The 16,425-nt window shown below is 51.9% G+C and overlaps 1 protein-coding gene across 1 annotated transcript in view; it reads right to left on the bottom strand.

Moving 5' to 3' along the window:
• Positions 1 to 573, bottom strand: part of LOC138246964 (lymphocyte cytosolic protein 2-like) — a 98,856-nt gene extending 98,283 nt beyond the window's left edge. The window contains exon 1 of the mRNA XM_069201713.1: positions 367 to 573. Within this exon, the coding sequence (XP_069057814.1) occupies positions 367 to 573 (207 nt within the window). The remainder of the gene's footprint in view (positions 1 to 366) is intronic.
• Between the last annotated feature and the right edge of the window lie 15,852 nt (positions 574 to 16,425).

Here is a 16,425-nt window from a genome sequence, read left to right as displayed (position 1 = left end):
TGGAAGAGATGACTGGTTCATGTTTTACGATTCTGAAAATGCCACGTTTAGAAAGTTGTCATTTCCTTACCTTAGCCATTTGGTGGCTGCAGCCTGTCTCTGATCATATGACTGGGTGTAGGTGGTGTTTGTGTATTACTTCTATACAGCCACACACACGGGGAGGTTAGGTTCTCATGGATTGGCCATCACTTAGAGGATGAGAAGGAGGAGCTGGGCTCAACCTCACACCTGAATAGATTGTGTCCTGTCTCCACACAGTGGGCTTAACAACCCTGCATTGTCACTTCCGCCAGCTTGGAGCCAGGTCATGAGAGGCAGGGAGTTCCATGAGCTTCAAAGACACTGTCTAGAAGCTTCTCCCACCTTCAGAACCAGGGTATAAAGAAGGACATCAGACGTCACCACTTCAGTATACTTCTGGACCTGTAGATACTCTGCCAGGAAGAAGGACTGCTGTGCTGCTACAAGGACTGCCAATCTGCTGGACTGCTGCTTTACAGGAACTGCTGTGATAACCTGCTGCTTGATGGTCTTTTTCCTAGGAAAGAAAAACCGGACCTGCACCTCCATCTTGAACCCAAGACATCATAGAGACTCAAAGGACTAGTCTTCTGGCCTCCTAAGCTGAGCCTCAGGGACATAGCAGGCTTCTCAACAACTCCTGGACCGGTCTTCGGCAAGTTTCTGATCCCTAAAAGGTGGCTCTTGGGTCCTGGGCCCTTGGTGTGTCTCTTTAGCTCTTAAATCCAAGCTTTTGGGATGTTCCAGACCACAAAAGGGCTTGTTCACACGAGAACTGTACCACTTGAATGGAAAATCAGTGCAAGCCACCACAAGTTCTTCAAATCTCACAGCAAGCATCAATCCCCTGGCTGGTTCACCAATGCAAAGTACCAACCTGCTTATCTGCGACACTCGACCTGCTCCTCATGCCACTCCACCACCACTCAACTACCGCCAGTGACACTCTCCTTGCTCCCAGCATTCTTCTTCCATGTGAATGGGTCTCTTGGCACAGGTATGTTTTCAGGTGCTATATTGTAGTTTATTCTTTAAAAACTCATAAATGCGGGGGCATGGCCAAGCAAAATGGCCGGCGGGATGCACTCCTAGTGAGCTCCCGCATCCCGGCTGCATCCTGCATTGATCCTAGGTGCGCCTGAGGTGATTGACACCCCCCCCCCAGTGTCATGCGATGGCGCACTAAGTGTGTCACTACGGTGCGGCCCCATTTCTGAGGCTCCGACGTCCTGATCGGGACCGTGTCGATGGGCCATTCTGGGCTGCACGCGACGCGGTTGATGGTCCTCCGAGATGCGTGTTGCTGGGTGGTGGCAGCCCATTCCTGGCCTTGGGCACACCATTGGGGGTTGAGTCCTCCTTCTACGTGGCCCTCAGGCTGTGGGCGGCATATGGTGGGCCTGTGACCCACTTCAGGGCACCCACGTGCAGGAATTGGACAGCTTGAGCCATCACTGATGGGTGTGCCTCTTTGGAGCCAGAGGTTGATGGACCCTTGGTCGGGCGCAGACAGCCGCGGGGCCGCGAGAAGGAAGGGGCTGAGATAGGCCAGAGGAACATCCTCACAAGTTGGTGAGGGGCGGCCATTGCACAGATTGCGGCAGAGGGGGAACCTGGGTAAATGGCCCAGGGTCTGGATGTGGGCCTTCTGAGACGAGTGACATTGGACTTGCCGGGAGGAGGCACTGGGAGTGCCCAATTCTCCTGATTCTGAGGCGGTGTGCCAGGAGACGGCATACAGCAGCACTCTGAGGTTGGAGGATTGGTGGATCCTGACCCTCTGGTGGCAAGAATCTGGGCACTTTTGCCTCTTCCTTGAGTCAGTCAAGATGGGGACACCGTTTGGCTCCTGGGCGGTGGCGGAATGGTGGGGAAGGGTCACAAGGTAACACCATGGAGTAATATACCACTCTGGTTCCTTTACAGCAGCGCCAGACCCGATTGGGGGGATCCGGAGATTGCCTGAGTGTGCCAGCAAATACAGAGGAGCCATCACGAGCTGATATTCTTCCGACTATTCAAGGTTCTAGGAAGGAAAGTTGAGGTCAGCCTTCTTCGGGCGGACCTCAGGAAGGTGTCTGACATTGTCAAAGTGGCAGAGAGCTCCACTGTGGCGCTGTAAACAGGGGTGGGGGTCCTGCGCAAACAGATGGTGTTCCGGGTGTTTGTGGTGGAACGCGCTCATAGGGCCCTCATTGCGCCTCCCAGCCCCGACGAAGGCTATCATTGCCTGTCTTTTGAAATACAAAGACCGAGTTTGTGTCCTGCAGGCAGCCGGGGAATCAGACACGGTGGTATTTGAGAACTGCTAAATCTCCATTTATCCTGATTACTCAAACAAGGTACAGAGCTCCTGTAAGGGGTTCCTGGAGGTGAAAGCAAAGCTTTGTGCCATGAACATCAGATATATGCTCCTGTATCTGGCGTGTTTAAAGGTGCTTTCCGGAGGCAGGTCCCACTTCTTTGAGAATCCGGAGGAGGTATGGCAATGGCTAGAGGTGTGGGACAAAGTAACTCCAGGCAGAGCAGAGAGGGTGGCTCCTGGGACTTCTGGAGCGTACGGCCCAGACTGGAGAACCAGGGATGACGGTCAGCAGAGGGATGCTGTGACTCATGCGGCGGCCACGGGCTCTGGCCATAGAATTGTGATCAAACAGGATGGGACAATGGCGGTTAGGACTGCTGGATCGGCGGAGGGTTTGAATGGGGAGCTGGAGCTGGGAGCGGTGAGGTTCTCCTCGCAGGTCTGACTGTGTTACTCACATCTGGAAATTGCAGTTGTGCACTCTATCCTGGGGCTGGTGTCAAAGTGAGAGCACTCTCTTCGCGAGGAGGGGTGCAGCTAACCTAAGAGGAAAGTCCTGTTGGGGCGTCATTTGAACTAAGGAATGTATTGGACATTGGGGGGGTCTTTGATAATATTGATCTATTTTGGGTCGGTATTCAGGCGTTTGTATGTTGAAGTTGGGGTGGGGGGTGGTCACTCCACGGTTGTGGTAGGACTTCATATCTGGGTAGTTGGGGATTAGGCTGTTGTCCTGGCAGCACCTACAGTATTGATCCCCAATATGGTTTGATGTGCTTGTTTTACTGTTTATCCGGGGTGGGGGTTAGTGGTTGGGGGCCTGGGGTGTTTGGTTGGTTAAGTTTATCAACATTTGAAGTTTGCTTCAGCAGTGCAGACGTATGTGCAAGATGGGCCAGGTGTACTCTTCTTGTCTTCTCACGGTTGTGGGGGAGGTCAGGTTGGAGATCCAAAGGGAAGGATGGAGGTTAACTACCAGTATGGGTCGACAGATTAATATGTGGAATGTCAGGGTATTGAAGAGGTATACCACGCGCTATAGGGTACACTCTTTTCTGAGAAGACTTAAGGTTCATATTGCCTGTCTTCAGGAAACACACATGACTGAGGTGGAAGCACAAACATTATCCCAAAAATGGCAGGGTCAGATGTTCTCATCCTCATACTCCTCCTATGCAATGGGCGTAACCATATGGGTGGCTCCAGGGGTCCCATTCACCCACGTGTACAGTGAAGTAGATGTTGAGGGTAGGTACATCCTTGTGAGGGCATGGTGGATGGATCCCCCATCATTATCCTTAACACTTATGTGACCAACACAGATGAACACTCCTTATATGCCAGAATACCAGAGATCTTGGGGGAGGATGTGGATGAGCCTATTGTGTGGGCTGGAGCTTATAACTGTATATTGAATAGGGAAATGGACCGTCTCCCGCAAGGCTGGGAACTTAACCTTTGATGGTAAAATCCCTAATCAATCAATCAATCAATCATAGTATTTATAAAGCGCGCTATGTACCCGTTAGGGTTTCGAGGCGCTGAGGTGGGGGGGGGGGTGGAGAGGCTGTTTAGCGGTCGAAGAGCCTAATGGAAGTTATGAGTAATTTAGAATTATCGTATGGATGGAGGGAGCAGCACCCGGAGGGCAGGGAGTACACTTGCCACTCCAAAACACATAACACGTATAGTCGGCTGGATCAGTTTCTTCTGGGCGGACTGGGTAGCATGCAAGTCTTGGATGTCAAACACTTTGGTAGGTTCTTATCTGATCATGCTCCAGTGCTGATGCGTCTGCAGTGGGGGGCTGATGCAGTGGTGCATACCTGCTGAGTTCCTGACTGATGCGGGGTGTCGGGTCAAGGTGGGGGAGGCCATTAAAGGCTAGTACTTCACCCAGGGTATGTAGAAAATGGAGTCGGAACTCACAAGCTTGGAGGAGAAGTTAGGGGCTGTGCAGCACCAATCACCGAACATTAGAATGGGTGAAAGGGAGTAACTCAGGTTGTACAAGGAGGTTAACAGTTGTTGGGACACTCTGAGTAAGGTCACACTTAGGGCTTATAGGCAACGTCTGCATCGGGAGGGGGGTAAATCTGGCAAACCATTGGCGTGGATTCTGAAAAGGGAGGTGAAGGCGCCCCCCCCCATTGTGCACATTAGGAAAACGAGTGGCGAGATGATTACTAAACGTACGGACATCCTTTCTGGTGTTGATGGAGCATCTGCAGAGGGTATCGAGAGCTGGTGCGCCCTCCCCAGAGGCTGGCATGGGGGGATATTTTGGAGGCTGCTCTTACTGTGGAGGAAGTGAGTGAGGCAATCAATGCGATGACCAAATCTAGCTCCCGGGGGTGATGGTTTTCCAGTTGAGTTGTACCAGACGTTCTCCCTAATCTTGCAGGAGAGGATCCTAATGGTGTTCGAGGAGGCCCGAGTCTGTGTCTGGTTGCCAGAAACCATGCGCCAGGGCATTGTGTGCTTGATGCTTAAGCCTGTGGTGGATCCCGGGGACCCTTCTTCCTTTCGCCCACTTACCATGCTGAATAGTGATGTAAAGATATTGTGTAAGATTTTGGCTACTCGGCTTCGTGGGGTGATTCGGAGTGGGTGCAGTACGACCTATAACCTGAGTAGCCTGCAACATGTTCTGCATGAAACTAAGGGTGAGGAGGACGAGATGGCACTAGTGTCATTGGACCTAGAGAAGGCCTTTGCCACTATTGAGTGGGGCTATCTTTTAGAGGTGTTGCAGGGTATGGGGTTTGGCCCAGGTTTTTGGGCATGGGTGAGGTTACTGTATACTGCCCCCTCTGCGCGGACTTGGGTAGGTGGAGAGCTATGGGACTCCTGGGAGATCGGCAGGGATACCAAACAGAGATGTCCACACTCGCCACTTCTCTTTGCCCTAGCGGTGGAACCGCTGGTGATCTGGTTCGGGGAGGAGCTAGAACCATAGGGTATCCAGGTGGGGCAGACTACACACATTGTTTCCCTGTATGCAGATGATGCATTGGTATATCTTTGGGAACCTAGTGTTTCTGTGCCTTTGTTGCTGCAGATGTTGGATGTATTCGGAGTCATCTCGGGTCTTAAGGTAAATAGGAAGAAGTCACTCCTGTTTCCCTTAGGGTCTCTTCACAGTGTCCCACAGGATGATATGCCGAGTGTAGGACTCAGGTGGGAGGTTGAGAGTTTCTCGTATCTTGGCATGTGGGTTACTCACACAATAGCGGCACATTAAAAACATAACATAGAACGAGTAGTTACTGGCCTGGAGCATTCGGTCTCGTTTGGGAACAGATGACCTCTTTCTGTAATGGGCAGGGCTGCAGTAGCAAAAATGGTGTTCCTGCCGCTGTACCTTTACTTGGTTCAGAACTCCCTGTTTCCGCTGTCCGCTCGGCTTTTCCGCTGTCTGTATAGCTTGCTGATCTCTCTAGTCTGGGCAGATCGACGTAGTAGGGTGGTGTTGCCTGTATTGCAGGGAGATCTGAGGGGTGGAGGGATGGCGGTCCCCAAAATCAGACATTATTACTACGCAGCGCACCTGCAGCACGCTGCAAAGTGGTCAAGACCACTGCCTGCATCTGGGAGCAGGCTGTTAAGACTGTGATCCAACAGGCCCCATTTGACAGAGAGTTAAGGATATGGTTTTAGCACCCTTTAGGGAAATGGAAAATCTGATGTCCATGGAGGATTGGAGGTCGGAAGGCTGTGAAGTGGTTGGAGATCTATATCCCAATGGAGAGCTTATTTCCTTTCATGAAGCTCAGGATATGTTTGGTCTGGGTCCTGGGCAGTTTTTACAATATGCAAAAATGGAGAGTGTGGCTCGTGAGATTTGGTGTTACTTTCCGATGGCCCTGCAGGCCTCGGCTGTGCTGTATGGATTGATTAATTGGGGTCAGGGTATTCACCTTATCACCCGGTTCTACAAAGCCCTTTGGGATGATCACCCGAACTCGATGAGTGTGACACGTAGGGTGTAGGAGCGTGAATTGGGTGAACACTTATAGGACGCCGATTGGGACCTGCCGTTATCATTGGTGCACACAGTGGCATGTAATAATTGGTTTAAGTTGTTGCACTTCAACTTCGTGCACAGGACATACCGCACACCTAGTAGACTAAACAGGATTGACCTGGGACACAGGGCAGGGTGTCCAATGTGTGGCGCTTTTGGTGCTTCCTTCCTGCATTTAGCTTGGACCTGTAGGGTGGTATTTAACTTCTGGCAGGAAGTGGTAGGGAGAGTTGAGGAGGTCACGAGATTGTGTTTGGAGGCAACACCATTGATATGTTTTTAGGGTAGTACAGAAACAACGGGCTGGAGTATCCCATACAAGTTTGCGCAGTTGGCACTGGTGTTGGCCAGGCTAGCTATTGGTTGGATGAGTGCCCGGAGTCTTTGAATCCCCTGTTGGATGCGAGATTTAATGGAATGGGGCACAGCGGAGGAACAGTATATGCGCCTGAAACGCAGGGATGAGGGGGCTTTAACAGATGTGGTGGTTTGGGGCACATTATTGGAACCGTTCAGTGGAGTGGAGGACCCAAGTTCTGCAGGAAGCACGGAAGAATGAGGGGGTGAGAATATCCTTTGAACCAATTAGGCATTTGACGGCCAACCATGGTAAGGACGTGTTTCTACTGTATATAATTTGTGTAATGACTGGTTTCAGGTGGATCTTTCATGGGGGGCTGTAGGAAATTCAGTCACAGTGGTTGCCATGGTCTCTTGGCTTGGATTTATGTGAATGAGGTCCTCTGGTACTCTAATAGAATGATACTGCCATGTCTCGCAATAACCAGCACTGCACTGTTTGTTTACTGTTGATCATGTTTTTCAAACTCAATAAAAACAGAGTTATAAAAAAATCATAAATCAAGTTCTCCTGATTGGATTTTTGCTTTTCCTGTCTTGTTTTGTTTATTAAATACTACTGTTTTTCTAACTGGTGTGGGATTCTTTTTATGTAATGGTTTTACTGTTTTACTGTTTGAAGTGTTCCAAAATACTTTACACATTGCCTACAAGTTTAGTCTGTTTGCTCTGTGTCAAGCTACCAGGGAGTTGATCACAGTTTAATTTGTGGTTTGATTGTGCTTAACCCTGACTAGGATTGTTGTTGCTGCTTGACCAGTGGTCAAACCTCAGTCAACCAGTAACCCAATTTCTAAGAGTGATGGATGGACTCAATTGACTAAATAAGAATAGGGACTTTCAGTAAGTGAGGGCCTTGGGTGTAATGTATTGAACTACCTCAGAGTGTATTTGGGGACACTTGAGATTCGTGCATACACCCCCTGTGGATGGTTACAATGGAGAATGCAATTTTAAGAATTTGTGTATTACTACACTTTATGAACTTGCACTTGCAAGTTCTGTGTAAACTGGGAGTCTTAGGTGTACATAATAAAGGAACATTTAATTAAGGTTTCCACAAAAATAAATTGTGTATGTAATGCAAAAACTACTTATGTTGTCAAATATATGCGCAGCTATGAAACCAGTTTCAAACAAACTGTAGACTGAGGACACACAAGAAACTGTGAAGTGTTATAAACTGACATTACAAATGAATGTTCCAAACGTTTTCCAAATAATTATTTATAGTTTATTGATCTAAACTGCCTACAGGCTAAGTCAATCCTAAGGGAATGCTTTTCATATAACAGGAAGCCCTATAGTCACTCCTCCTAGCTGGCACGGCAAATTCCTCCCAAAGCGTCTGTAAACACCCATTTTATCCTGTTGAAAAGATTACCCAGTAGCATGCCATAATTAATAGGAGGGCGACGTCTAATAAGCCTATGCCCACATCGATACAAAGAAAGAATCAGCGACCTTGAGTTAGAGTACACCTCTTCAAATATGTAGAACAAGAAAGGATCTTTACACCTGAGCAAGCAAATTAAATTCCAATAATGTCTCTGGAAAGCACGAGCAACACAATACAGATGGCTGACTAGGGCAAATAAGAGAGTTTACAATTGAACTTGACTCTTACAAAGAATGCTAAAAACAATTGAATAATGGAATGCTAACCCATATATCAGAGACCACTTCTTCAAAGTGAGAAGGGGAATATTTAGAAATAATCTCTGAATCCACGCAATGAGTACTGTAGCTCAAAAGAGGATCTCTGCAGGCAATAGCTGTTGGATGATTTGGTAATTTCTCACTAACTAAACCCTAATGTCACTTGAGTCTCAAACATTTAAGCACCCATCTCTTACTTCCATACACGTTCCATGTAAATAAAACCAATGATGAATGTTGTTAATTTCTCTTTGAATCTGCCTCTACCCCCAGAAATCACTGAGAACAAGATACGTTGTAGAGAATCATTCTATGACCTATTGGCATATTTAAATGTCTAACTGCTAAAAAGGAACCCACTCTCCAGGGTTCATGACATTGCTGAATTTCCCTGTAGGTGGACATGTTAATTAATCTAAAGATAGAATAACCATCTTATATCTGTTAGAAACAATAGTAGCCCTGCTAAGGAAGCTAGCAAATTTTGTTTCTTGACAATGCTACATGCCAACACCAAGGTACCAGGTCCAACAAAATAATCCCAACTAGGATTAACTCCTTTTAAATATGATCCAAAAATTCCCAGGTGTCATCTGTACCATGCCTTGTGTTTAATGTTTAAGTGTATTATTTAAGTCAGTTAAACAGCATCACATAGAGTTCTAGACATATTCAAACAGCACCCTGGTCCACCTCTGCGAGGGGATAGTTTAGGCAATCACAACAACAACTCTGAATGCTTCAAAACACCCAGTCCTGGGTAAGTGTTTTCCGCTTATGCCTTAACTTGATCAAGGCCTCAATCGATCTATAAATAGGTTCTGTTTAACAGCAAGAAGGGTTTGTGTTATAAGTAAATGCTGATATGATATAGGGGGTCATTCTGACCTCGGCGGTAAAAGGCGCTTACTGCCGGTCAGAAGCCCGCCATAACACCGCCGCGGCCGCGGTAAACCGCCACTGTCATTTTGACCCGCAACTTGTAAACCTCCAAAAAACCGACATCCACAAAAGTCCGCCACACCAAAGGTCAGCGAAAAAATGGCGATGACCAAACCTCCACCGTCACGCCAACAGAAATACGCCCATGCCATTACGACCCACGAATCCACGCGGCGGTCTTTCATCCGTGGTATTCTATTGGCGGTACACACCGCCGCGGTCGAAATACACACACCTTTACAAAACATCCCCACATTGGTCAATTTGAAACACACACACCTGAGATGCATATACACACCACTCCCACACACCCAATACAAAATAAAACACACACCCACATCACCCACAAACCCCTACGACAACAATTGCGAATCAAGGACAGAGAGAGACAGCACTGCTTAGAGTAGACCATCACACCGAGGCAAATCACAACATCACCCACACAATTACCACGCACAAAACACCATACACCACCACACACATTACACTCCACAACACATACACCACCCCTCACCTCATCCACACCACCCCATGGCACCCCAAAGACACCCCAGGTTCTCTGACGCAGAACTCCGGGTCATGGTGGAGGAAATAGTACGTGTAGAGCCCCAGCTATTCGGGGCACAGGTGCAGCACACCACAATAGCTAGGAAGATGGAGCTCTGGCAAAGGATAGTGGACAGGGTCAACGCGGTGGGACAGCATCCATGCAATCGGGATGACATCAGGAAGTGATGGAACGACCTACGGGGGAAGGTGCGTTCCATGGTATCAAGGCACAACATTGCGGTGCAGAAGACTGGCGGCGGACCCCCACCTACTCCCCCAGAATTTACAGCATGGGAGGAGGAAGTCTTGCACATCCTGCATCCTGAGGGCCTCGCAGGAGTATCTGGAGGAATGGACTCTGGTAAGTCAAATCTTAACTACTACTTCCCACCCCCACCCCACCTGCATGCCAGCACATACCCCCAGCCCCATCACACCAACTCCTTGCAAAAGGCTCACCATCACAACCCACCCATCCAAACACCAAGCCCTGCATGCGAGCACAAAGCATGGACACCCATCACCAAAGCATGCCCACTGCACACACACATCACCCCCACAAGCCACCCTCACAAAAGCCCCCACAAGGGAATGCCTGCACTTGGGTACACGGACACCCACCCATCACACGAAATGCCACACACAGAAGCTATAACCATACCTTAATACCCCTGCAGGACCCGAACGCCACCACACCACCACGGAGGGTCCAGAGATGTCCATCCCACCCCCAGATGAGGCCCCCAGCGATGACAGCAGCTCTGTCTCCCTGGAGCCAGACGACCAGCCCGGCCCATCGGGGACCTCTGGACAGTCGGTTCCCCACAGACAGCCACAGGCTACACCAGACCCAACCCCCTCTGGGAACACCAGCACAGCTCCCACCCAGCGGGCCCATGCCTCTGTCTCCAGGACACGTCAATCAGCGGTGTGTCCGCCACTACAGGGCACCCAGGTTGACCCACCACCCCAACAACAACAGGGACCTGGGGGCAGTGGTAGTGGACACACCCTCCAGGGGAAAGAGGCCCAGGAACACAGGGGAACTGGGAGGGCTGCTGTGCGACAGGGGGGGACAGGCCCAGGGAACCCACTCTCCAAGAGGCCCTCTCCACCATCATGGGAGCATACCACCACTCCCAGGAGACGATGGCGACGGTACTGGCCAGGTTCCAGGAGATCCAGGCACAGCAGGAGGAACGGTACATGGGGTTCAGAGAGGAACTGAGGAACATCAGTTCCGCAATGGGTACCATCGTCCTGGCCCTTAACCAGATAGTCACCACATTGCGGGACCATGTGGCACCACAAAGGGCCCCTGTCACTAGCCAGGACCAGGAACAGGCTACAACATCCGCCGGAGCTAGTGGACAGGAGGCCCCCACACAACGACAGTCCACCAGAACCCCACCTCCTGCTGAAGAAGAACCACCCCGCAAGCGGAACCTGAGATCTCACAAGAAGACAGAGTAGGATTGCAAGACCCCCGCCAGCATATGATACCCCCTGATGTCATCCCACTGTCCCACATAGTCACCCTGTCCAACCTTGAATTGCCCCTGCTCCATCCTTCCACAGGCATATGGACAATGCACCTGTGCGACTGAGAACTGGACTCTTCCATGGACATTACTCCACCCCCACCCATCCCCGCTTCCCAATCATTTACCTATATGTAGCACTTGAAATAAATCACTCATTGCACTTAAAATAACAGGAGTCTGCTTGTATTTTTCACAAATGTATTACACATAACGGTGCAATTATGTTCAGTAACATTGTGATGACAACATACCAATGTCAATAAGCTTTAGTCCATGGGCAAACAAAGCAGTAGTCACGCAGTCGGTCATACAGCTCTGAAAAGGGAAGGGAAAGTCACAATTAACTTAAAAGGAACTGGGGGTAAACACAGACAGTAGAGACGCAGGAGGCCTTAAGTAAATGTAAATTGGGGTGGCTGTTCCTTACCTGTGTGCTACTGAAAGTATTGTTGTATGACTTTATCCCTGTTGTCCGTGTCGTCCCCGTCGTCTTCCTCCTCTTCACTCTCCACAGGCTCCACAGCTGCAACAACACCACCATCTGGACCATCCTCCTGCACAAAAGGCACCTGGCGTCGCAAAGCAAGATTGTGAAGCATACAGCGGGCCACGATGATCTGGCACACCTTCTTTGGTGAGTACATTAGGGATCCACCAGTCATATGTAGGCACCTAAACCTGGCTTTCAGGAGGCCGAAGGTCCTTTCTATCATCCTCCTAGTTCGCCCATGGGCCTCATTGTACCGTTCCTCTGCCATGGTCCAGGGATTCATCATTGGGGTCAATAGCCAGGAGAGGTTGGGGTAACCAGAGTCACCCAATAACCACACACGGTGTCTCTGTAGCTGTTCCATCACATAAGGGATGCTGCTATTTCGCATGACATACGCGTCATGCACTGACCCAGGGAACTTGGCATTTACATGGGAGATGTACTGGTCAGCCAAACAGACCACCTGGACATTCATCGAATGATAAATTTTTCTGCTTCTGTACACCTGCTCACTGTCTTTGGGGGGAACCAAAGCCACATGGGTCCCATCAATGGCACCAATGATGTTGGGGATATGTCCAAGGGCATAGAAATCACCCTTCACTGTAGCCAATTCGCCCACCTCAGGGAAAGTAATGTAGCTCCGCATGTATTTCATCAGGGCAGACAACACTCTGGACAAAACCTTAGAAAACATAGGCTTAGACATCCCAGATGATATGGCCACTGTTGTCTGAAAAGACCCACTTGCCAAAAAATGGAGTACTGACAGAACCTGCACCAGAGGGGGAATCCCCGTGGGTTGGCGGATGGGGGACATCAGGTCTGGCTCCAGCTGGGCACACAGTTCATGTATAGTTGCTCTGTCAAGCCGGTATGTAAGTATGATATGTCGTTCTTCCATTGTCGACAGGTCCACCAGCGGTCGGTACACCGGAGGATTCATCCTTCTCCTCGCAAGTCCCAGCGGACGGTGCCTAGGAAGGACAACATGGAGCACAGAGTCAAGCAACCCACAGGTTCGTTCACACAGCTTGCACAGTACACGAATCGCTATGCATGGAACGGCTTGTATGAGTGGCTATGCAAGGCCTAGGCCTGTGTGACGCAGTAGAAATCATGCCATGTGGGCCCTTGAAATGGCGGCTGCCTGACCTGTGAAGTGTGACAGTGGGATGTGAGGTCACTGTTCTGGCGTGGCACACCGTGGCGGTAGGCGGTACGCACCGCCGCGGGCGTGACCGCCATTTTCTATCTGATTAATCACTCGAGACCTGATCATCCACAGGAGAGGACCTATACTGCAAGTGCTGCTGTGACCTCGGTCTGGGAGTTACAATGGCTGCTGCGACTGGGGAAAGGGCCCCTGCCTTCACTGCCGAGGAATTGGAGAAACTTGTTGATGGGGTCCTCCCCCAGTATGCGCTACTCTACGGTCCTCCAGACCAACAGGTTAGTACACAGGGTGCACGTTGAATGCACGTTGAATGGGCTATGCCTGTGTTGAGTGGGGTGTATGTAAGATGGTGGGGAGGGGAGCGAATGAGGAGTGCAACGCACGAAAGATGAGAGCATGTGCCACATGGCAAGGTTGGGGAGGCGGGGGCCACTCACATTGACCAGGCAGAAAACTGATGCGATTTCCTTTACCACCCTGTACATGTCACATAGGTCAGCGCCCATCAGAAGATCAACATTTGGCGTGCCATCGCCAAGGACGTCCGGGCCCTGGGGGTCCACAACAGACGGGGCACCCACTGCCGAAAGAGGTGGGAGGACATCCGCCACGGGACCAGAAAGACCGCCGAGTCTCTGCTGGGGATGGCCTCCCAACGTAGGAGGGGTGCCAGCCGCCAATTGACCCCCCTGATGTCCCGGATCCTGGCGGTGGCCTACCCCGATTTGGATGGGCACGTGAGGACATCACAGCAGACACAAGGGGGTGAGTATCAGCACATTCTGCTATCTTGGCACGCAGGGAAGGTGTCTGGGTGGGGGAGGAGGGCTGTGGCTATCTCCAGGCCAGGGCGCATTCTGTAGGCTAGGCCCCTCCGTTAGACATGCCCTGTGCCCCCGCCCCCACCTCTGTAGGGTGCCAAGTACAGCTATCCATGGTCCGGCCTCACCCATGTGTGCATTTGTCGTCCATAGACCCGTAGGACTAGTCACAATAACTGAGTAGTGTACCCCCATTGCGCGGCCTAGTTCAGGGGGCTTCTGTGTCTGTCCTCTCCGACAACGGTGTTGCCAATGCATGCACTCAACCTGTCTTCATTTCTCCACCCCCCCCCATTTTCTTTGTCTTCCTGTGCATGTGTGCATTAGCATCATCAGGCGGAGGAGAAGTGGCATCGGCGCACGAGGGAGCTGCATCTCACATGGCCCCGGAGGGCCATGCAACCGACTCAGAGTTCACCAGTGAGACGAAGGGCGAGGGGAGCTCCACAACGGGGACCCGTGGAGACGTCAGCGACACCGTCACGTCCTCAGAAGGGTGCTCCCTTGCGGTGGCGGCAACATCCGTGCCCACCGCCACAACAGGTACAGCCGCCACCCAGCGCACCAGCCCCGCCCTCCCCAGCAGCCCCTCAGCCTTCGCTCCGTGCCCGCTCACCCAGGAAGGTGGGCATCTCCTTCGCCCCAGGCACCTCAGGCCCTGCCCCAGTTACCCCTGCTGCCCTCAGTGAGGAGGTCATTGACCTCCTCCAGACCATCATTGTTGGGCAGTCTACCCTTTTGAATGCCATCCAGGGTGTAGAAAGGGAGGTGCATCGGAGGGCATTCATTCGGGTCAGGCTGCCCATCAGCGATCGTTCAACGCTCTGGCCTCAGCACTGACGGCAGCCATTGTCCCTGTCTCCAGCCTCCCTCTTCTAACTCCCTCCACCCAGTCCCAGTCTCCTGTTCCTCTGCCTATCCCATCCACACCATCAGACCAGCCTGCACACACCTCAACACCCAAGGGCAGCTCATCCAGACATAAGCACCACAGATCCCACAAGCATTCACACAAACAACATCCAGATGCAGACATGCCAACAGTCACTACCACCTCTGTGTCCCCCTACTCCTCGTCTCCCTCCTCCCTCCCTGTGACGTCTCCACTCACATGCACACCACCATCAGCCAGTACTTCCATCACCAGCACACCCTCCATTACAGTCAGCACACGTGCAGTCACCACCCCTACTGCCATTTACACTTCCCCTGTGTCCTCTCCCACTGTGTCTGTCACCCCCTCTTCCAAACCACACAAACGCAGGCAGCCACCCACCCAGCAGCCATCCACCACATGACAGCCTCCAGCCTAAGCACCTGCACCCAAAGACAGCACACTTGACTCTCCTACAACCACATCCTCTTCCTCCACTCCCATACCCACTGCACCTACCCTTCCCATTGCTCCTAAAAAACTTTTCCTCTCCAAAACTAACCTCTTTGCATCACCTGACCCACCCCCTTCATCTGGTAAGAGTCCAAAGAGCACCTCAGCCACCACCAGCCCTGCATCTAGTATCACCATAGTGCAGGGCTATTGGAGTCCACCAGCTCCTAGGGAAGGAACATCGGCCAGCAGCAAGGGGACAGCCAGCCCACCCCCTGGGAAGAGGACAAGAAAAATTAAGGGCCGGCGCAAAAAGCCTGAGACGGCTGCCACCAAGGAGAGTGGCCTTGCCCCGTCACCTGCCACATCATCTAAGGGAGGCAAGGGCCAGAGAGCTGCAGCGAAGGAGAGCAAGGGCAGCAGGGCGGAGAAGACATGCAGCAGGCGAGCGCACCAGGAGGGCCCCACCAGCCCCATACCGGGTGTGACGGACAACACCCACGGGCCCAATACTCCATCACAGGAGGGCCCCGCTACCGCAAGGTCGGAGGGCGACTAAGCGGGGAGTCTTGGCCAGGTCTGGGTCCCTTGAAAGACAGGACAAGCACCGCTGAACAGGGCCCCGCCAAGACAGGCACCGCTGAACAGGGCCCCGCCGTGAAGAGCACCGCTGAACAGGGCCCCGCCGTGAAGAGCACCGCTGAACAGGGCTCTGCCGTGAAGAGCACCGCTGAACAGGGCCCGCCAAGACAGGCACCGCTGAACAGGGCCCCGCCGTGAAGTGCACCGCTGAACAGGGCCCGCCGTGAAGAGCACCGCTGAACAGGGCCCCGCCAAGACAGGCACCGCTGAACAGGGCCCTGCCGTGAAGAGCACCGCTGAACAGGGACCCGCCGTGAAGAGCACCGCTGAACAGGGCCCGCCGTGAAGAGCACCGCTGAACAGGGCCCCGCCAAGACAGGCACCACTGAACAGGGCCCCGCCAAGACAGGCACCGCTGAACAGGGCCCCGCCGTGAAGAGCACCGCTCCGCTGGGCCCTTCCTGTCAAGCACCGCTCCGCTGGGCCCTTCAACTCAAGCACCGCTCCGCTGGGCCCTTCCTGTCAAGCACCGCTCCGCTGGGCCCTTCATCTCAAGCACCGCTCCGCTGGGCCCTTCATCTCAAGCACCGCTCCGCTGGGCCCTTCATCTCAAGC

Source organism: Pleurodeles waltl, chromosome 7 (assembly GCF_031143425.1).
Source record: "Pleurodeles waltl isolate 20211129_DDA chromosome 7, aPleWal1.hap1.20221129, whole genome shotgun sequence".
Classification (NCBI taxonomy): domain Eukaryota; kingdom Metazoa; phylum Chordata; class Amphibia; order Caudata; family Salamandridae; genus Pleurodeles; species Pleurodeles waltl.
This window is presented reverse-complemented; position numbering and strand designations above follow the sequence as displayed.